This window comes from Hydra vulgaris, chromosome 12, assembly GCF_038396675.1.
Source record: "Hydra vulgaris chromosome 12, alternate assembly HydraT2T_AEP".
NCBI lineage: Eukaryota > Metazoa > Cnidaria > Hydrozoa > Anthoathecata > Hydridae > Hydra > Hydra vulgaris.
The window spans coordinates 62,261,150-62,283,765 of record NC_088931.1 but is presented as its reverse complement, the minus strand read 5'-3'; the positions used below and the strand labels follow the sequence as shown (position 1 = coordinate 62,283,765).

The 22,616-nt window shown below is 29.8% G+C and overlaps 2 protein-coding genes across 2 annotated transcripts; both read left to right on the top strand.

The window, feature by feature from the left end:
• The first annotated feature begins 242 nt into the window (after positions 1–242).
• Positions 243–8,801, top strand: LOC101235901 (oligosaccharyltransferase complex subunit ostc). The gene is made up of 4 exons (XM_065814019.1): positions 243–476; positions 656–729; positions 8,412–8,629; positions 8,712–8,801. Exons 1-4 carry the CDS (start codon positions 338–340, stop codon positions 8,734–8,736), a joined length of 456 nt encoding a protein of 151 aa, XP_065670091.1. The 5' UTR covers positions 243–337; the 3' UTR covers positions 8,737–8,801.
• Positions 8,802–19,117: 10,316 nt separating this feature from the next.
• On the top strand, positions 19,118–22,392 carry LOC136088901 (uncharacterized). The gene is made up of 3 exons (XM_065814018.1): positions 19,118–19,475; positions 19,605–21,235; positions 21,468–22,392. Exons 1-2 carry the CDS (start codon positions 19,235–19,237, stop codon positions 20,243–20,245), a joined length of 882 nt encoding a protein of 293 aa, XP_065670090.1. The 5' UTR covers positions 19,118–19,234; the 3' UTR covers positions 20,246–21,235; positions 21,468–22,392.
• Positions 22,393–22,616: the final 224 nt, after the last annotated feature.

The following is a 22,616-nucleotide window of genomic DNA, read 5'->3' as shown; positions in this document are numbered from 1 at the left end:
CAAGTATTCAACTTTTATCACTTTCCCATCAAATACTTTTTCTTCCCTTGTAACTATTTTCTTTAAGAACCTGTTCATTTACGCTATGAAAGAACTGTTTTTTCCTGTCCATTTCAATTACCATATGAACAATCTGTTAAACAAAACTGTTTAGAATATTTTTTCGTAACTTCCAAGTTTTTTAAAGCCGTTTTTTAAAGTGGAAACTCAGCTTAATAAGATGCGCGTAATTTGTACTGTATTTTCTGTGATGTGTTTATTTCGATTTCTCAGACACGTCAATTATCTGCCATCTTACTTTTGTTCATTACGTCCTATGAATTGAATAGGAATAATCATGGAAGCCTTTTATAGTGTACCATTTGAATTTTTAGAAGTACCAAATCTTAAACTTAAGAAGCCATCATGGTTAAAGGCTCCATCTGCAATGGTTGTTTTTGCTTTTGTCTTACTGTCTTACTTTATGGTAACAGGAGGTAAAAACTGTTTTGTTTCTAACATTTTATGAAGCTGATCACTCTTTAAAAACTTTTCACTGTGGTTACTATATATTTAAGTTGTTATAAAAAAATTTGTTTTATAAGCTATTTTTATAAGCGCTATATAAATAATATTTAGTAAAATATTATTTTATTTGCATATTTTTGTTTTAAAGGTATTATATATGATGTTATAAATGAACCTCCCAGTATTGGTTCAACAACAGATGAACATGGTAATAGCAAACCTGTAAGTTTTTTAAAAAATTTTTATTATTAAATGAGAATTTATTATGTTGAATATATGTGTGCATGTACACGCACACATATATTCAACACACACGCGCACATACATACGTACATACATACATACATACATACATACATACATACATACATACATGCATACATTTATATGTATAAGTGTATATGTATGTATATATATGCAGAGCCTGCTCGTGAGCATTTTTTAGTGTGTGCAAAAAAAGAATTGCCGCCCTTAATAATGATCAAATTTTATTAGCACACCGTATTTTTTTGGCAATTTTTCTTTTACTGTTGATCTTAAAATTTGCTGCCTGTGTGCTTTGCACACTTCACACATGTCACCAGCCAGCACTATATATATATATATATATATATATATATATATATATATATATATATATATATATATATATATATATATATATATATATATATATATATATATATATATTAATGTATGTATGTATGAGTGCAATACAGTTATTTTTAGCAACAAACAATGTTGTAATAACAAACATCACAAGAAAAAATATAGTTTTTTTGTATTTAGAATAAATTTAATTGAAGCATCTTATTTAGTACCTATTTTTAAGAGATAAAATAGGAATTTATTTTCCTTTCTCAATAGTGTCTTAGTGTATATAAAAAGCATTCACATCAATAGCAGAATTATTTTTGCAATTTTTCTTGATGTAAATTTCATTCTACTGGAGATTCTGCACAGCAGCTGAAACACATTTGTAAAATTTTGTTTTCTTTTGTCAAGTTCTTCATACAAATGTCTTTTATTTTGGATTTGTCTAGTATAGATTCATGTTGTGCTGTTGCAAGTCCAAATTAAACTTTAATAATTCCTGGAGAACTTTACAAATCAATCCTAGATTTATTAAAAAGCTATAGCTCTGTAGCTATAATTTTTTTTTTAAACATCTATAATTGCATTTATTATTTTTGTTCATTGTAGGATCAACCATCCCTTCTTTTTAATACAGCAAGAATTGAAAAAAACTGGAAAAACACCCATCATGTATTTAAATATCCATCTTTAATGAAGCTTGATGTCCAGTCAATTTTTTGTGATATAAGTTTTCTTTTGCACCAAACTCTGTTTGCAGTTGCTTTCTATCTTTTCCATAATATGATACTTTGTTATTGATCTATTCTTTAGATATTTTCATACCTTCATAGCTTTTATGCCAAATGTTCCTACTTTTTGGCAGCTAGTGCAGCCAAGCTTCTTTTATCGAAAGTAGAGCCATTCATTATTGGAATTAAAATCTGTTTTTTGCTCTGATTTCCAATGACTTGGCTAGTCTTTATTAATGTTATCATTGCCAAAGCTCAACCTGACATTCTAGTTTCTGTCTTTCTGTATTTGATCTAATTTTTTTCTTAGCCAGGAAGCAAGCCAACAAGAACTTGGTGAATTTTTATTTTTGAAGTTGCTTGTTTAATTATTATTTGTATATCAGATCGGCAAATTGTGGGCCTTTGCTACATAATTTGTGGATCCCAAGCCACCTAACTGCATATTATACAAAGTAGTGTAGTTGTGGGCCTTTTAGTTGTTTTCCAGGCTGTAAAAATTATAAAGCCTCCTTATAAAATACTCCCTAACACCAGATCTTGTCATTTTATACATAGTAAAAAAATAATTTTAATGCACTCTAACACTGTAGCACTTTAAGACTTCAAATAAGATCCTTATACTAAAAGTTAAATCATGCTAAAAAATTACTCTACAAAAATAAAAACATTCAAAAAGCATGTCAAAAATAATTAGAACATTCGAATTTGTTCAGATGAAGTAACTCAAACAACAATTTAATTAATTTCATATCAAATATACCAGTGGTAAAAGTTATCGTCTTTAGAATGTTTTTTGTACTTTTCTTGAATAAAAATACTACATTGTTTAGATTTTTTACGAAATAAGTATTATAAAAGAAATAGTCGGCAAATCTTTAATGTTTTAAATAACCGGTTTTTTAAGACGCAATATTTGGAAATTGAATAACCAAAAATTACTCGAGTATAACCAGTTATCGAGTTTGGATGCTTTACTCAGAAGTTGCAACTCTGATAAATACACACATTAACTTGCAAAGATATGCCAGGTAAACATGAAGCGAAGCGTAAATATGCACGTCAGTGGAATGAAAAATGGGAGCTGATTTATTTCTTCACTGAGGGACCAAGTAACAATGCTCTATGTTTAATATGTAATGAGACTGTTAGTGAACTTAAAGGAACCAAGCTTGAACGTCATTTCGTATCAAAACATGAATTGTACAATACTAAATATCCTCTTGATTCAACAACCAGAAAAATAAAATACGACTTGAAAAGCTGTTTAGAAAAACAGAAAAATTTGTTTCAACAAATGTCTAGCAGTGTTGATTGTGAAACTCGTGCCTCTAATATGGTGTCATGGATATTAGCAAAAAACCTGAAACCATTTACTGATGGTGAAATAATCAAAGAATGCATGATTGAAATAATCAAAGAATGCATCAAAATTTCTTTTCCCAAATGATAAAAAAATTCATGACAAATTTCAAAGTATGCACTTGTCCGCGCGTACAGTTACTCGAAAAATTGAGAAAATGGTTGTTAATGTTTATGAACAATTGTCAAACAATCTGTCAGAAGCTGAATTTGTGAGTAACGCTCTCAATGAGTCTACTGACCTTGTTGGTAAAGCACAACTCTGTGTTTATGCACGTTTTATCACTACGAATTGTTGTTTATTTGAAGAACTGCTTGGAATTGAACCACTGGAAACAACTACAACTGGACAAGACATTTATGACAAATTGTTCAAAATATTAAAAAATAGGAAAGTGCCTCTTAAAAAAATATCTTCAGTTTTCACAGATGGCGCTCCTGCTATGATTGGAAGAATTCGAGGAGTTGTTACTTTGCTGAGAAATAGTGGTGAGTTTCCTAACAAATTTATGTCATATTGCTGTGTGATACACCAGGAAGCACTGTGCGCTAAAGTTGCGACAATTGATGATGTAATGACAGCTGTAGTAAAAACAATCAATCATATACGTTCCAATGCACTCAAATGGCGTCAATTTTGTGCGCTAATGGAACAAAATGAAGATGAACATGGTGATCTTCTTCTTCATTCAGAGGTATATAGACAAAAAATAAATAATTTACCATTACAATCAAAAATAAATGTTTGTCTATTTTTTGCAGGTTAGGTGGCTATCAAGAGGAAATATTCTTAACAAATTTTGTGAGTGTTTGCCAAGTGTACTGCAGTTCATTGTAGCTCAAAAATTTTCATTCATTACAATGTCTATTGAAGAGTTTAAGTGTAAACTGGCTTTCCTTTGCGACATCAAAGCACAATTCAATGTTCTGAATAAGAGATTACAAGGCCGCCGTGTGCTGGTTTGTGATTTGATCAACCACATCACTGTGATGAAGACAAAACTTAATTTGTACAAAGCTCAATTTGCATCTGGTAGTTGTACTTATTTTCCTACTTTAAATGAATGTCAACCATCAAGGAAATGTTATCGTCATCTTCATTAATAGTGACTGCTCTATATGATCAATTTGAAAACAGATTTAATGAATTTGAAGACTTAAAAAAGCATATGGTTTTTTTGTGTTATCCATTTGACTTTGATATGAATGATATTAGTATTCTAAAGGACTTTGAAGAAGCTGATATTTTAAAAGCAGAGGATGAACTAATTAACTTTCAATGTGACGACGAGTTGCGAAGAAAGGCACCAAAAAAAGATGAAGATGGCACTTTTGGTGAAAAATTAATTATTTTCTGGCATGCTGTCATGAAGGAACGTTTTCCAGTTCTTAAAAAACATGCAAATAGACTTATCTGTATGTATGGCACTAGTTACCAATGCGAACAAACATTCTCAGCCATGAAAATAATAAAAAATGTTTACAGAACAAGACTGACTGACACTCATTTGAATGACCTTGTGCTAGCTGCAACAACAAAATACTCACCAAATTTTTAATTGTGTTTTATGTGTTTTTTTTTCTTAAGTATGTATTTTGTATTGATACAATTATTAGTTCTATAATCTAATTCTATACTATATTCTGTTATATAGGTAATATAACCTATTTTATATATAATTTATTTATTGCTGTGGGCCGCAACTAAAACAAGAATTTTGCAAGTGGGCTCCTTTGGAAATATGGTGCCGACCACTATTGTATATAGTTTTTAAAAATATATTTATTATTATTAATTTAAAAATGTATTTATTTACAATTGTGAATTTTCAACACTGATAATGGAAAATCTGTTAATGATATAATTAAATTAACAAAAGTTAAGAATTTAGATAATATGTTCACATAAATTCTTATTTATGTGAACATATTTTTCTAGTAAAAAAAATAATAGAAAAAGATCTTTTTTATTAATTAATTAGTCAGAGGCTATTCTCAACCGTTTTTGACAGTGTCAACCATATTTGGGTGCTGCCCAAATTAAAATTTGAGGACCTTTCATTTTTTTAGGTTTTGTATGGCAAATATTGTTGTTGTTTTTCTTGCAAAAAAACACAGATTTTCTGCTAAATTTCTCTGGGACAGAGGGATACCGCTGCCCAAATTTTTTCCTAGAATAGGCCCTGTTAGTACTAGAATTCTTTAATCCTATTAATTATATAATAATAAAAAACAATAGTGATAATAATGGCTGAAAAACAATAGATTTTAAAAAGGTTTTAATGTTTTCAAATTGGCAATATTTTAATTGATGACTTTTACTACCCAAATTTGCATTTTTTTAATAGAATTAATTTTAAATCATGATTTTTTAACTTGGAGCATTAAAGATCGCTAATTAATAGAAAGAAAAAGAAATTGTAGTGTCATTTTCTGATGAGCTTTTGTATATAATTACCAGAATTCAGTTACATTATTATGTTTCAAGAAAAAAACTCACACACTGACCCTCTAGAAAGCCTAGCCAAAAACTGTTATTCACATAACAAACACGCCTAGAGATTCTTTACTGGTAATTATTTTCTGCTTTGTCTTAAAATAGTAAGTTATATTCAAGTAAACAATAAAGGTTTATATCATGTGAATAAAGCTATATTGATAACATTAACAAAATATCAAAGTGTTTAAAAAACAGTATAGATAAAACAATATTAACTAAAAAGGTTTGCATTGCTTTAATCGTGATTTGTTAATAAATATTTCAAATACAAAGTTACTTCAGATTTCCAAAGACTTTTGAAATCCTCTCAAACTTTTACTGCGCATTTGGCACAAATGTTGGATCTCTGCGTATTTATAGTCGGAGGAATATCACACCAAAGCTTTGTGATTGTATTGATAGCCTTTGAATGATTTAATTGGCTTTCTCTAATTTTTTACCATTTTCATTTAAACATTTGGAGTTAAACATTTGGTTTGAAAACCAGATATCTTCCCATTTTCCAGAAACAAGCTTAACTTTATCTCAAGTCATTGCCTGTCTGAAAGAATTAGTATGTCAGCGAGTAGTAAATAAGTTGCCCGGGAGTTCCATTTAGCTTGGCTAATATTTGGTAAACTTTTAAAATCAACCTTCAGAAATATCTTTTCATGTCAAAAGTATTTTACTACCTTAATGAGATGCATCAAAAACTGCGCTATTTTCAAAGTTTAATATTAAATAGTCATATTTACTACGTATTGGTTCAGATGAGTTGAATTGGTATTAACTCCAAAAAAAATCATACAGGCATAACTTTAATATTTGATCTAATATATAGTGTTGACAACCAACATAAAGAGGTTTCTCAAAGCCAACCCTTTCAAAATGTCTCTTCATCTCTTTATCACACCACTCTAGATCCTCATAAATTGTCTCTGACTATCCATTCTTCATTGGCTTTAGCCTAATTTTTCCTTTATTGTTCTTTATCACAACTACTTGATGGTCCACACCAGTTATCTTTTTCCCATCAAAACACCAATCCTCAACCTTTAGTTCTTTTCTTAATTTTTCTCGTAACTTTTTTTCTTCTTTGATGACTGACATATGGACTGCTGGTTGAGTTGGTGCAGGAAGATTGACAGCCATCTGAAGCTGTTGACACACTGTGGCAACTTTTCATGTACTCAGCTTAACTCGACTTATTAATTTAACAGTTTTGGCTGTCCTCATTGATATTTTTTGAAGGTTTATAATCACTGGTACTGTCACTTACTGACTTACTACTTTCATGTTCCTTGTCATATGTACCACTCTACCAGATGTCTCTAATTGATTTAAATAAAAGTTTTTATCTTCAGAATGCAACGAAAGTCCATTTTCTTTCATTATATCTAATAAACCATCAAAACTATAAGTATTTGGTTTTTTGATTTCTATTTGTTTCTTTTTAATCAATTTTTTTATTATCCTTGACACTGATCTATTGTTTATTGTTTGAAAATTCAAATTAGCTCGAATTTCTAAACATTCGTTTGAAATTTTCTTTATTTGACCTTTCATATTTTTATTGGTTTATTATTTGCCAATTTGTTGGCATTTTAAATATTCTTCATAATGATTCTTGAGATTTATTCCTACGTAATCTTTTACTTTTCTCAGTGAATCACATTCTTTTTCCATGAATCTCTTTTTTTTTGGTTGCAGTAGAATTTTCTACTTGAAACTGTAATGCTTTATATAAATTATTATTTAATTAGATATTAAAAAAAGACAACGTTTTTTTAAAACATTTACGATCAAAGTCATTACTGCCACATAAGTTAACATAAATTAACATTTTTTTTTGGTTGCAGTAGAATTTTCTACTTGAAACTGTAATGCTTTATATAAATTATGATCCTTGAGATTTATTCCTACGTAATCTTTTACTTTTCTCAGTGAATCACATTCTTTTTCCATGAATCTCTTTTTTTTTGGTTGCAGTAGAATTTTCTACTTGAAATTGTAATGCTTTATATAAATTATTATTTAATTAGATATTAAAAAAAGACAACGTTTTTTTTAAACATTTACGATCAAAGTCATTACTGCCACATAAGTTAACATAAATTAACATTTTTTTTTGGTTGCAGTAGAATTTTCTACTTGAAACTGTAATGCTTTATATAAATTATGATTCTTGAGATTTATTCCTACGTAATCTTTTACTTTTCTCAGTGAATCACATTCTTTTTCCATGAATCTCTTTTTTTTTGGTTGCAGTAGAATTTTCTACTTGAAACTGTAATGCTTTATATAAATTATTATTTAATTAGATATTAAAAAAAGACAACGTTTTATATAAAAATAAAAGTTTAAAATTGATACTCGGTAGAACAAACGCTCAACAAACCCAATGTTACCGGCATCACTTTTTTTTTTTTTTTTGCAATCTTATGAACTATAATTTATTTGGTACGTAAGTTTTTTTAATGGATGTACCCTGAAAATTGCCATTTTTTTTATTAAATAAAAAAGCTTATCACTAGATAATAAGCTAAAGTTAAAAATCTAAAAACTATTTTTTATTTTATACCCCTAATGTATATGAATATAAATATCTATATTGAGTTTAAATTACAATTATAATGAAGTTTAAAAAATTACCATTTTTTTATGTAACAGTACACTTATAGTTCATATTCTGATACATTTTATATTGGAGCATATATTGTTGTAAAATTGTTTCATAGGTTGCTTTTATGCCATACAGAGTAAATGGACAATACATTATGGAAGGTTTAGCTGCTAGCTTCTTATTTACTGCTGGAGGTTTAGGATATGTTATTTTAGATAAAGCTAATGGACCTTCTTTGCCAAAACTAAACAGATTGTTACTTTTGTTCTTTGGATTTTTGTGTGTTGTTGTGCCATTTTTTATGTGTAGATTATTCATGCGTATGAAATTACCGTAAGTTTTACTTTAAATGAAACTTTTTATTTTGTTCTTGATTTTTATTATTTTCTGTAATTCTTATTTTTTTATGTTTTAGCGGGTACCTGACTTCATCTAGCTAAAAGATTTGTTTATGCAATTAATTAAATTTGTAACTATTTTATATTTAAATTAATTCCTTTTGGCATGTAAAGTTTTTTTTATTTTTTTCTTCTCAGTTATGTAGTTATGTTAATTCTACTCTTCTCAGTTACGCAGTTATGTTAATTCTACTCTTTTCATCGATAAAATGTTTTGCTATGGTTTTGGTTAATAAAAAGACTTTTATTTATTATTTACCGTTGTTACACAGGAATAAATAACTAGTCAGCGTTTTTATCTCTATATATTAAATAAGCAATTGTGTTACATTTAGCTGTAATTATATATTTGGGGATATTATTGTCTAATTAAATCATTTCAGTTACTCATCAATTTATTAAATCAAAATAAATTTTTATAATGAAAATAGATATTACTTAAATATCATATTTAATTATGGTCAATGTTCCAACCAGAATTCCTGTCAGCTATCTTATTAGACTAATCATTATCAATAAAAAACGACAATTAGATGTGGATAACCTGATGTGGGACTATTTTAGTTTTTTTCAAAAAATCATTTGAAAAAGTATAAATCTCAGCATTCTAATATCTCACCCTATATTCAAATGGAGATTTTTTTGTTTTAAAATATTTTAACTGTTTATCGTACGCACGACAGTTTCCTCTTGTGCAGTTCGCGTAATTTAAACATTGATAATTTTAGAATTTTTTTAAGTATTGTTTGATGCATTATAGCACTATTAATACGTGTATATTTTTAAACGTTTCTTCTAATGTTAATAGTTAAATAATGCGTTTCGTCTAATGCTAATAATTATTCAACTGGATTCAAGTCTAGAATCAAATTGAATGGATTTAGTTCACCGCATTCAACCAGCTCCAGGTGTCAGATGGTGGACATCTGACGATATTTCATAAACTAATTTACATTGGAACATAATTTTAGTACAACTATAAATATGTTCTGAAAATTTCATTAAAGTAGCAATTTCATTGATATTGCGTAATCGGGTATATTGAAAATTTTAATAGTGTTAAAAAAAAAGCGTTTTAAAACAATAAACTATGCCAATCGATTTATAGTCATCAACAAAATAAGCAGTTTGCTTTTCTAATCAGATGTTTTTCTGAAACTTGCAAAGACTCAATAGAACTCTCTGTTTAAAAAATATATATATTACCAGCCATTAGGGCAAAACCAAATCTTGCTAGGCATTACTGAGCGAATAAAATCATAAATCTCATGAAAAAAATGCAAAGCCACAAAAAAGTAATATATATTTAAAACCAGAATGAAATTTTACATATATTTAACTGAAAACCTAAAAATCGACTTTTCACAATTTTAATGCTTTAGTACCACCTTAATCTAAAATAAAATTTCTAAAATCTAGACATAATATAAGGTTAATATAATTCTAGACATAATATAAGGCAAAATCTTACCTTAATCAAATATGCTTAGAATAAATTGTTGTTTTCACATCTAACATAACATCTATACTAATATCTACACTAACATAGCTTGGTGTAGCATTCGTTGTTTTCTCATCTAACATAACATCTACACTAACATAGCTTGGTGTAGCATTCGTTGTTTTCTCATCTAACATAACATCTATACTAACATATTATAACTAACATAGCTTGGTGTAGCACAAATAAAATAATAATGATAAAATTTTTCAATAAATAAAACCATGCATTTTGAATACGTGCATTATTTCTCACACTCACAACAATTATTTTAAAATTCTTTCAAGTGCATTTAAACTTATCATTTATAAAACTGAAACAAATAAACTAGAAGACAAACAAAGTACTTGTAAAAAAAAAAAATACAAGAAACTCAAGAGACAAAAATAGTTATAGATAAAAAAAATCTACAAATTAGTATGATTTTATGATTCTTATAAGTGTTAGCATGTTAGTATTAGTGAGAGATGATGCCTGTTGGGTACTTTGGGTAATTTATTATTGCTCTGTTCTTTAAGAACATTGAGCACTCTCATTGTAAAATACACTAACATAATTTACATAAATATATATATATATATATATATATATATATATATATATATATATATATATATATATATATATATATATATATATGTACAGTATCGGACAAAACGAGTGCAACCAAATAATGCTAATTTAGTTTCTTTATATAAAAGTGCTGCATTTTTTCAATTTAGAGAAATAACTATGTAACTGTTTAGAGACAAAGTTCTTCAAGTTTTATTTTAAGTTTTTCACAAAGGTCATTATTTGTACACGAAAATTAATAAATTAATCAAAAGTATTAAAAAAAGTTGATTTCCTTCTGGACAAAACAAGTGCAACTCGACAAAATGTTGACCAAGCTGTATTTCGCTATCAATATTTCGTGACGAATCCTTTGTTGTCGATCACAGCCTTGCATCTTCGAGGCATAGATTTGATCAGGTGATCAATAAAACTTTGTGGAATCGCTGCCCAGGCCCTTCGGATTTGTTCAAACAATTGATCCTTATTACGAACACGTTCACGATTAATTCTGCGGTTGACGATCTCCCACAGGTTCTCAATAGGGTTGAGATCCGGAGATTGAGGCGGCCAATCCATCACCGATAGGTGGTTGTCTTGAAATCACTGCTTAACTACTTTTGCATTGTGTTTCGGATCGTTGTCTTACTGAAAAACCCATTTTATTGGCATATTCCATTCAGCATAAGATAACATAACATCTTTCAGGATATTTTTATACATGAAACGGTCCGTTATTCCATCGTTTCGATGTATTGGACCTAGACCGTTAGCAGAAAAACGCCCCCAGACCATTACATTGCCTCCACCATGATTGAGGCGTTTTCCGGCCGGTCGACGTACACGGCAAATGCCATCGCTCCCAATGATGTTGAACTTCGATTCATCACTGAACAGGACAGTTCGCCATTTCTGCACATTCCAGTCAATATGGGATGTAGCAAACAGGAGTCTTTTCTTCTGGTTTTTTAGTGAAATCAGCGGTTTCTTTGCAGGACGTCGAGAAAAGAATCCGGCTTCAACAGTACGTCGTCTGATTGTTCGGTCCGATACAGGCAGCTCTAATTGCTTTTGTATCTCGACTGATGATATCAAGGGATCCTTCTTGACGGATCTGACGATCATAGAATCCTCGTTAGAAGTGGTTGAACGCGGTCTTCTACCTTTGTTATCTGCTGCCAACTTCCCCGTAGAACGATATTTGGAACATAGTCTTGATACGGTCCATTTTTTCACGCGATATTTATCACAAATACTTTTTTGTGACATTCCGCTTACGTAATTGCCAATAATTTTCTTTCTTAGTTCCAATCCAAGACTGTCGGGAGCCATTTTTGCACTTGAAGTCATAAAAGTAATAAAAATAAATAATCGCGCTTCTCAAGGCTTACCGTGTTACATTTACCTTGTGATGATACAATAATGCTCAGTGGAACACAACGTCTTGGTTGGATGTGGATTATATTGATGTAATGAAACACTTGTTGTATTTCACTTCTTGTATTGATGTTCTTCGATAAAACACTTTGATAAAACTCACTTCGATAAACTGTCTTGATAATACTGACTGATTGACTTCCATATATTGACTGAATTACATGTCGATTTACATGTCTCTTATATAGAAAAATAAACTTGTGTGAACCTGTTCTGGAAGATTCTAGATGCTTCTTTTCGATGCTTCTGGAAGCTTTTGAATGCGTCTGAATGCTTCTGAATGTTTCTGGATATTTCTGGATGTTTCCAGATGCTTCTTCTGGAAACTTCTGGAAGCTTCTGCGTGCTTCTGGAAACTTCTGGATTCTTCCTTTAATTATTAAAAAACTTCCGTGATGTTGACACGGACCAGACTTAAGAAAATGAAACAAATCAAAAAAGTTGCACTTGTTTTGTCCGCTGCAAAATGGCACTTGTCAACGAAATTCTGCCTGTGTGCTGTCACCTGCCAGCTGATTGCTCATGTCATGGCATGCTATGACTCCAGACTCCTGAACTGTTTGCTGTGGTAGTATATATATATATATATATATATATATATATATATATATATATATATATATATATATATATATATATATATATATATATATATATATAGTTTATTTTGCCTTTTACTATAAATACAGTTTTCATATACATACATATACAACAAAATAAATAGCTGGAGCAAGAAGAAGACATCATGTTTTATCACCAAGCACCATTTTTATAAAATCGTCATTTACAAATATTTTATTGTAAAGACGTAAATAAATAAACTAGAAGATAATATATCGTATTGTTTTATATAAGTTTTAATACATAAAGTAGCAAATAGTAATTGTTAAACTGCTTACATTTTCTACTGTAGCAAAAAACAAAAACAAATAAATATTACATACACATACCATTCTGAGAGAGAGGTAATATCGTTAATAAACTTTGTTATATGGATTTCGATAATAAACTTTTTTAATTTATCTTAATTTTATATTTGAGTTTAACTTTATTTAAAAGAAACATTTCAAATTAAGCATAGTGTAATCCGTAAATAAGATATATTGTTTAGATTCCTTTTTAAATTGATCTAGAGTGGTTATCTTTTTATTAGCTTTGTCTGAGAATAGATATGGTCCAGGATATATGAGCTCAATTTCAAACTATATTTTAGAACAACGAAGTTGTTTTTCAAGACTCTTGTTGTGTATTTATGACAGATTTCACTAAAATAGGATTCAAATATTTTTGGAGACAATCCTAACACGTTCCACACATAAAGTCTAAAATTTGATGTTAATTGATTTTATATATATTTAATGCTCCAAGTAAACTCAGGATGGGGTTCGCAAGGTTCTTCTTTATTAGCACCAAATAAAATTCGACATGCATGTTTTTGTTTACTATAAAGCGTTTTTAGTTTTGTATGATTAGTACTTGCCCAAACGATGTTACAGTATGTTAAGTAATTATGAATAAAAGCAAAGTATAAACCTTTTTGTGATTTAAAATTAAGAAATGGTCGAGCTTTATATAACATTCCAATAGTTTCTGAAACTTTTTTTCTAGACTGTTTCTATAAAAGTTCCATCGTAAATTTTCATCCAACTCCTCGCCTAAAAAGAATTCCTTTTTGTAATAGTTTTGTTTATAATAAGATTTGGCAATTTTAATGGGATTTTATCAATTTGATTTGATTTATGAAATAGTATAAATTTAGTTTTGTCAGTATTCAGAGAAACAATAATTTACTTAAAAACCACTTAATAACTTTTTCTAATTGTTCATTAACGTGTTTAAAAAGTACTTTAATATCTTTGTGTGAATAAAAAAGTGTTTTTTTTTAATACTATTATTTTACATTCATATTTTCATGAAACACATCAGGATTAAATAACACTTATGCAACACATTTAATATTCACTAATTAAAATTAATAAACAGACTCTTTGAAATTAATATTGAAAATATTCTTTTCTTGCTTTTTATGCAAGCTAAAACTGTTATTATGATTATGTCATTATATGATAGAGATGTATCCAGTTCATTTTTTACATGTGTCTAATAGACGCTTTTGTTTTATGGTGGTGCTACAATATTATTATTATTTTTTTATCAATTTTAATTTACTTAAAGTTCCTTCAATTTCTGCGACATATACTGACATTGCATTGAAAATTCGAATTTTTATGCATATAGGTTGGAAAATAGTACGGTTTACGGCGAGCAAAGATGGCGGCTTAATTGAGCATCGATTTACTTTTCTTTTAATCCGTGGTTTCACACCTGTCCAAAATTGGTAGAAACTACTTTGAAGCCCTCCAGAAAAACCCTTTTGAGGGATGATTTTTGTAATATTCCTGATCACAAAAAAGTAAAATTTGAAATCATCTGTAACCGTCCTTGGAAGAAAATTTGATTTGAAAATTACATTCTACACTATAGAGAGAAAATGAGAGCATTCTGTTTATTTTGACTTTCTAGAGCATTCAAATTTGAAAGTTTATATTTAAACATAAATATTATCATATGTGTACATAACTAGATTAAAACATAAGGTAAAGAGCTAAAAAACTTTGTGACATTTTCATAAAGTGATGTATTCTTTAGTAAATATTAGTTTTTAAATTCTACATTGCAAAGCATTCTTAACCACACATGAAACCACAATCATGTCCATAATATTGATAGGAATAAAAAGAAGTATTCTGTGTGTTCTAAGAAGGAAGAAAGTTTTAAATTACTCATTCCTAAAAAAAAAAAATCTTAGTTTACTGGCAGAATAAAAAAAGTAGTTTTTACTCCCAATTTAGATATTCTTGCTGTTGTAGTCCACGAGACAAGTTTGCAGCCACTTTCCATATTCTGGATGGTCAACTGGCCTCTTGTATCTACTCCAATGAGACTTGAAGCTGTGGTGAAGAGTTTCAGTGGCCTGCTCACTATATTTTCCAAGGGAGTCTTAATTCTTTTCTATGAAGTGTTTGATGTGGTAAAACACTGCATGGACTTTTGGAGTAACACTTACTCTGTCAAGAGCCAGATAGGAGGCTTGGAATGATGATAGTTTTTCATAATAGTCAAGTTCCAGGGTCATTCCGAAGCAGGCAGACACCACTGCATCAAATTTTCTCAGTGCATCAACAATGCCAAAAATGTTGAACGCACAGTCTTCTTCTGCAAGCCTTTGAAGGATATCTACATTTTTGAGGAGTTTTCTACAGTCATTTCCTGCAAACTGACCACCATGGAAAGGCTGAGGCTTGATGTGAAGAGCCTTGGGCCACTCATCAGCTTTCAACCACTCTTCCTTCAATGCTCTGAACAGATGGTTGACTACTCCAAGTAAGAGATGGAGTTCCATTGGTGGAATAAAGTCCAAGACTAGGACATTATCAGGCAAGCTTAAAAGAGGCTCATGGACAACATTCTTAAAATCTTTGGCTCTTTTGTAGTCCTGACCATTGTCCTGGAATGCTTTGAAAGATTTTCTCAATGAACCAAATGTTCAAGGACTTCCACATGCAGACAAATCCTTTGAGTCAACTTCACACAAAGTGCATGGGTGAGAGCTTGAATGGGACTGCAAACCACAGATAATATTGGTTAACTTCAAATCACATGAGATGAGGAAATGGGCACCCTCAGGATGAGTAAGATTCAAAATTTTTCTCACATTGTTGTAGTTTTCTGGAACTTCTTTTGCTACAGCAACAAGAAGTTGACGCTTCACTCGACTTTCTTTAGCTACTTGTGATGTCAGGGTTTTCTTGCAAGGTGGAGACCTAGACTCTAACACTTGCTCCATCTCTTAAATGTCCAGACTGACCTTAAAGAAGCCACCACCACCATCTAGACCAGGCTTCACAATGTGCTGTGTATAGACTTGTCTTTGAAGCAGGACATCATTCAGAAGTTCTCCTAGGTTTTTGCAGTGTACAACCAATTGCTTCCTTCTCTGTGATTTGTCATTGCAGACTTCAATGTCAGTTTGAGTGAAATGAGCAGACAGCTTCTTTCCAATCTCAATAAACTTTGTTTTAAAGTTGGGTTCCACAACGTGACTTTTGGTGACTTGGTTTATGGTAGACACCAATTTATTCATTGAGGAATTGGACAAACCAGTGTTGACTTGGACATTCACCAGATCTTCTGCTGTCAGTAGTGGGGTGTCTCCAAAAAGTTTTTTGGCACTTGATGGTCCTAAAATAAAGTTGAAAACATCTATATATAGTTGTATTTGTTTGCTACAAGTAAAATAGACACTTAAAGTATAATGATATTATGATGGATAAACAAACATAAGTAGTAAAAAGCATTTGACTATCTAATTAACAAATTTTGATCTTTGGCTAGGTGCTAGTCTAAATGTGTAAGAAAATATGCATTTACTGATTTGACACTACACTAAACCTGGATAATTATTTGATATGTTTGATTCAACTAAATTCAGCTGTAAGTTAAGTTTGGTGTACTTTATCATGCAACAAAATAAATTTTGTACTTATTCAAACATTGCCCTGTCTCAAATTTAAGGGTACATTAAACACTAACTAATCTTTTATTTTATTATAAGAGATAACTAACAAACATATCTCTTTTTACAAGGGGCTTTTTGATAACGTGTCTGTGATTTCTTAAAATAGTAAACTAAGGATAAGAATGCTTAGTCTTAAAGCTTGTACATAACACAATAGTAATTTTAGCATAAATTTATGTACCTTTTGTGAGACACAAAGGGCGGCCACCTCTGCTTTGTGCAAATTTGACAGTTCCATGTGGAGATGCTTCTTTGACAGTAACAACTGAAGTAACAGTGAGCAAATTGCAATTTGCTCACTGACAAGAGAATCCCTCATTGCTAGTTTTCTCATGTTTTCACGAAATGAGAAGTCAGAACAGTTATGTGACATTCCTTTTCTAAGAATTGACAAGCACTCTGAACATCTTTTTTGGTTTGAAGAAGACTGTGAATGTTCAGAGGAAGTCTCCAGTGGGTGTTTCATAAGACTTCAAATGTCCTATTTAATAAATCAGGCAGTCACAGTCCTGTTCCCGAGTTGAAGGTCTAACTTTTATAGTTTCAAATTGAAACATAAGAGGAAGTGAAACATTCTCACCATTTTTCTTCTTTCCAAGAGCAATCCTGCATGTGTCACAAATCCCTTTTGGAACTCTAGAGTCTGATATGTCAAGTTTCATTTGGAGCACAGTTTCAATTGTATTGATCAATTGATTGTTCAACTCTCTTGTACATTTTCTCAAGCAAAAGATACAAACTGTTTTTCTACAGTCTCCATGAGTTTTCTTTGAGTTTGGCATTTTTTTGAGACTTTTAACAAAATTTTGCTCAATAAAGGTCTAATTCTAAAGGTAAAGTATCAGAGAATTTGCTATTTCCCGAAAAAAATTTTGTTTACTTTTAAATATTTTAAATTCCAGGAAAGCTAAAATTATTGCAAAAAAAATTGTTATTTAAGTATTTATTTAAGTATTTGATTGCTGTTTTATCCTAAAATGCTGCAAAAATGCAAATGAGATATTAAACCATTGTTTTAAATTATCTTAAAACAGAGAAATTCTTCAAATCAAATTTTCTTCCATGGACGGTTACAGATGATTTCAAATTTTACATTTTTGTGATCAGGAATAATACCAAAATCATCCCTCCAAAGGGTTTTTCTGGAGGGCTTCAAAGTAGTTTCTACCAATTTTGGACTGGTGTGGTTATCAAAGCAATCACCAAAGAAAAAAGAATAAAGAACATAGTCAATATATTCATAATTTAATATATTCAAGTGTTGAAGTTGTTTTTAAAGTTGTTGTTTTTTGGTTGTTGTTTTCGGGTTGTAAAGTTGTTCAATAAATTCAACTGTTGAAAGTTTTCGTTTTCTGATTGTTTTTTTTCTGGCAATTTGTTTTGTTTTGTTTTTTTGGTAAATTTGAACAGAATTGTTTCTGATTTGAATTTAGTAAAAGAAAAAGAACTTGATCATAATAAAGTAAAACAAGAAATAATGTCAATTACATTGAAAAATATAGCGAAATTAATTACAAATAAACTCGAAGAACAAAAAAAGAGTATTTTAAAAGAAACGGAGCGCCTGTTAAAAAATCAAGAAAAAATTTTTACTGGTATAATTAGTGCAAATTTAAAAATACTCACAAATCGATTAGATAAAATTGAAAAAGAAGTAGACACTAACAAATCGAAAGTCTTGAGCATAGAAAAAGACCTACCCGATTTTAAAGAAAGTCTTAACTTTCAAAAAATAAGCATCGCGGAAAAATTAAATCAGATCACGAAGCGTTATGAAAAAGAAATAAACAATTTAAATAAAAAGGCATTAGATCTGGAGAACCTGTCTCGAAGGAATAATTTAAGAATAGACGGGATATATGAAAAACCAAATGAAAATTGGGCTGAGTGCGAAAATGTAGTAAAGGAAATGTTCAAAAACCAACTAAAAATTAAAAATGATATTGTTGTAGAAAGAGCTCATAGAATAGGCCCACCTAAAGAAGATAAGAAACCAAGAACTATTGTCCTAAAGTTGTTAAATTTTCAAGACAAAACAAAAATACTTAATGCTACAAAAAATTTGCGAGGAACGGGGATTTATGTTACTGAGGGTTTCGCTAAAGAAACGATCGAAAACCGAAAAAAGTTGTGGGATCAAGTCAAAAAGCTACGACTCGAAGGTAAGTATGCAGCTATAAAATGTGATAAAATTTTTTCTAGAGAATTTCGGAAGTAAATGTGTTCGTTCTTAAAAAGAACTCCTTTTTAATTTACTTGTTATAACCATAGTCTATAGAATTAAACCCTGGTCTGGCAATGTCTTTGTTTGAACTTAAAATTCCGTAAATTTGCATCACGTGATCAATGTAGATGCAAAACAAACAAAACTTTTTACATTTTAGAATAAAATCTTGAAACCTTCGACCTTGTTGTGTTTACTACTATTTATTTATGGTATCAAAAGAAAGTTTTTTAAAAACTCTATTATTATGCCAGGAAAGAACTGTGCTTTCCCTGGATGCGGAGTTTCTCGTTCTCGTAAATATAAAGGAATTAGCATATTTCAAATTCCGATGAGAAATGATGAATTTCATTCAAACTGGAGAAAAGAAATAGTTAATGTTTTGTTTAAATATCGTGTTGCAGATAAAGAGTTGAAAGATCGAGTAGCTGTAGGAAAAATTTACATTTGCGAAAGACATTTTTCTACAGATGATATTGAATTAACAAGTAAGCATTTAAATAAATAAAAAATTGTCACAATTAATACAAGTCTAAAAATTAATACAAATATCTTCATTACCTATCATACAGAAAAAAATCCACAATTAACAAAACCTTTGGTTTTTTATGTTTTAGAGAACAAAAGAAAAACTTTAAAGCTACTTGCAATACCAACTAAAAACTTACCGAAAAAATCTCACGAGAAATCACAACATCCAGGACGTAAACATCAACACATTGTACAAGACAGGGCAAGTGATAAAATTTTAAACTCAAAATGCTACAAAAGTTTCTTGGAATTTAAAAATAGAGCAAATAAACTCAAATTAACAGATAATTGGATGGTAACTCATCATGAGAAAACAACATCATTCAAAAAATTTACAAAGCCTTTCTTGGTTCCTACTTATGAAATCATTGTTGATGAATCTTTAGTTTATAGTTGCGTTGTCCTTGGTTGGGTCCTTCAGAGTGACCATTATTTTATAAAACAATATTTAGGAAGTGTAAAAAATGTCTTTATCTCTGACTTAATAACTGAAATAGAGAATTTTAAAGTATGCCTTGGATTGACAAATATTACCTCAAGTGAACTTATATGTCATTATGTTTCAACTGAAATTAGTTCAACTGGCTTGCAAGCAGGACTCTCAGTCCACAAGCATTATTTAAGACCTAAAAATTGTGACATCCTTTGTTCTTTATTGTCAGAAAATAATATTTGTATTCTAAATTCAAATGTTCTAACTTTGAAAAAAAGTTTTACAAACAGTTAGCACAAAAAAACAAAACCTCAACTGTTCCTGCAAAAAAGAATGCTCCTTTAAAAAGCGCTCATCCAAACAAAATTATATTAGCCTTAAAAGAAAAAAGACTCGAATGCAAGGAATTAACAAAAACAATAGAAAAAATAAAAAATGAAATTGTATCAAAATCAATAACTGTGCCATCTAACATTAGTGATGAAGTATTTGAAATTATGAGATTAGATAATAATGAAGTATCCCCATTTATGAAAATGTTATGGAAGCAACAACACAATTTTTTTTCTAATCCAACTTCAAAGATGAGATATCATCCAATGATAATTAGGTTTTGTTTATCATTAGCAATGAAGTCTGCATCTGCTTACGATGAATTGTGATCTGCCAAAATATTAAAATTTCCAAGTCTCAGAACACTTAGAGATTACAAAAATGCCATAAAACCTTGTGTGGGTTTTAATACTTCAGTCATAGATGAACTTCTGCATAAAACTTCTAATCTAATTGGTTACCAGAGATTTGTTTGTCTTTCTTTTGATGAAATCAAGATTCAAGAGGACTTAGTTTTTGACAAATTTACAAATGAACTTATTGGATATGTAGACCTTGGCGATCCAAATATCAACTACAGTACTTTTCCAAATTCAAGTGCACTTGCAACTCATGCTCTTATTTATTATCTAAGAGGCATAGCATCTGATTTAAAATTTAGTCTAGCATATTTTGCTACAAAAGGTGTTACATCAAATCAGCTTATGATGACCTTTTGGAAAGCTGTTTCAATTCTTGAGTTAACATGTGATCTTTATGTCATTGCAGCAGTTTCAGATGGGGCATCTACCAACCGAAAGTTTTATTGAATGCATAAAATGATGGATGGGTTGGTTGATAATGAAGTAACATATCGTACAATAAATCTATTTGCAAATGATAGATTTATTTGGTTTTTTGCTGATGCACCTCACCTTATAAAAACTTTGAGAAATTGCCTTTACCATTCAGGTAAAATTTTCCCTATTTTTTAAATGTTTGTGTAAATATGTCCTTGTGTTAATATTTTTTTTGTAAGTATGTTTATGTTAGTATATTTTAAAACTTTTTTTTATAGATGCATACATGAATTAATTGCATATTAGAATGTAAAAATTTTTAAAAAAATTTATTAAAATATTTATACTGAATCATTAATATCATTTGGAAGACTTACAATGATTTTATTTTTTTCTTTATTAAGCTTAAGTGGAACTTTTACACGCCATATGTGGAATGGAAATGATATTATTTGGTATCATTTTAAAAAACTATATAACGATGAACTTGAGCGTAGTTTAAAACTTATTTCAAAACTTATGTCTGATCATTTTAACTTGACACCATTTTCTGTAATGAATGTTCGATTAGCTACCCAAGTATTAAGTGAAACAGTGTCTAATGTCATTGAAAGTTATTACCCTGCTTATATGCATAAAACTGCAGAGTTGTGCAAGTTTGCTGATAAATTTTTTGATTGTATGAATATACGAAACCATTCAGAATGTTTAACAAAGCGTAAGCCATTTTTAGAACCATATAAAAATGTTAACGATGAGCGATTTACATGGTTAAAAGAAAATTTTCTAAATTATTTAAAACTTTGGAAAGAAAATGTTTCTAAACGTGTTGGTGACTTCTCAAATGATGAAAGAGAGAGAATGTTTTTGTCTTCCCAAACATACGAAGGCCTTAGAATTACTTCATATTCTCTTATTGAGGTAACAAAATACTTATTAAATACTGGAATGCCTTATGTTCTTAGTGAGCGTTTCAATCAAGATGTTTTAGAGGAACATTTGGAAGACATCGTAGTTTAGGAAGAAGAAATGATAATCCTACCATACATCAGTTTGGTTATCAGTCAAATACATTGAGAATGCAGCGCTCAGTTGTGCCTGTTACTGGTAACACAAAAGGTGCTCATAAAACAAAACGCGTACCATCTTGGACAATTGTTGATGAAACTCCACTTAAGAAACGTTAAGATAAATAAGTTGTTTTGCATGTATGAAAAATTCTGAAGAACATTAAATTGACACAAACTTTTTATTATAAGACTTCTTAGGTAGTGTTTGGACATTAAATAAATTTATTTATAATAAATAAAGAGATTTTCTTAATAAAAATACATAAAACTTTTTTTTTTGTTATAAAACTTGCTTTACTTTGCGTGTTAAATACTCTTTATTCTTGTAAACAAAGTTTCTGAGATGTTTTTTTGATTGTTTTGCGCAAAGATTTTACTTTTTTCTTCTCTTTGTGCAACTGAACAATATCTTTAGTTAATGAAAATGAGCATATGCGAAGATAAAGCTTAAGCATATTTTCTAAAATGTTATTAGCCAGATCA

Coding starts and splice junctions, on each gene's coding strand:
- LOC101235901 (XM_065814019.1), top strand. CDS start 338: ATGGAAGCCTTTTATAGTGTACCATTTGAATTTTTAGAAGTACCAAAT. Junction 730..8,411: donor AACATGGTAATAGCAAACCT/GTAAGTTTTTTA, acceptor ATTGTTTCATAG/GTTGCTTTTATGCCATACAG. Junction 8,630..8,711: donor TTCATGCGTATGAAATTACC/GTAAGTTTTACT, acceptor TTTATGTTTTAG/CGGGTACCTGACTTCATCTA.
- LOC136088901 (XM_065814018.1), top strand. CDS start 19,235: ATGCCAGGAAAGAACTGTGCTTTCCCTGGATGCGGAGTTTCTCGTTCT. Junction 19,476..19,604: donor AGATGATATTGAATTAACAA/GTAAGCATTTAA, acceptor TTTATGTTTTAG/AGAACAAAAGAAAAACTTTA.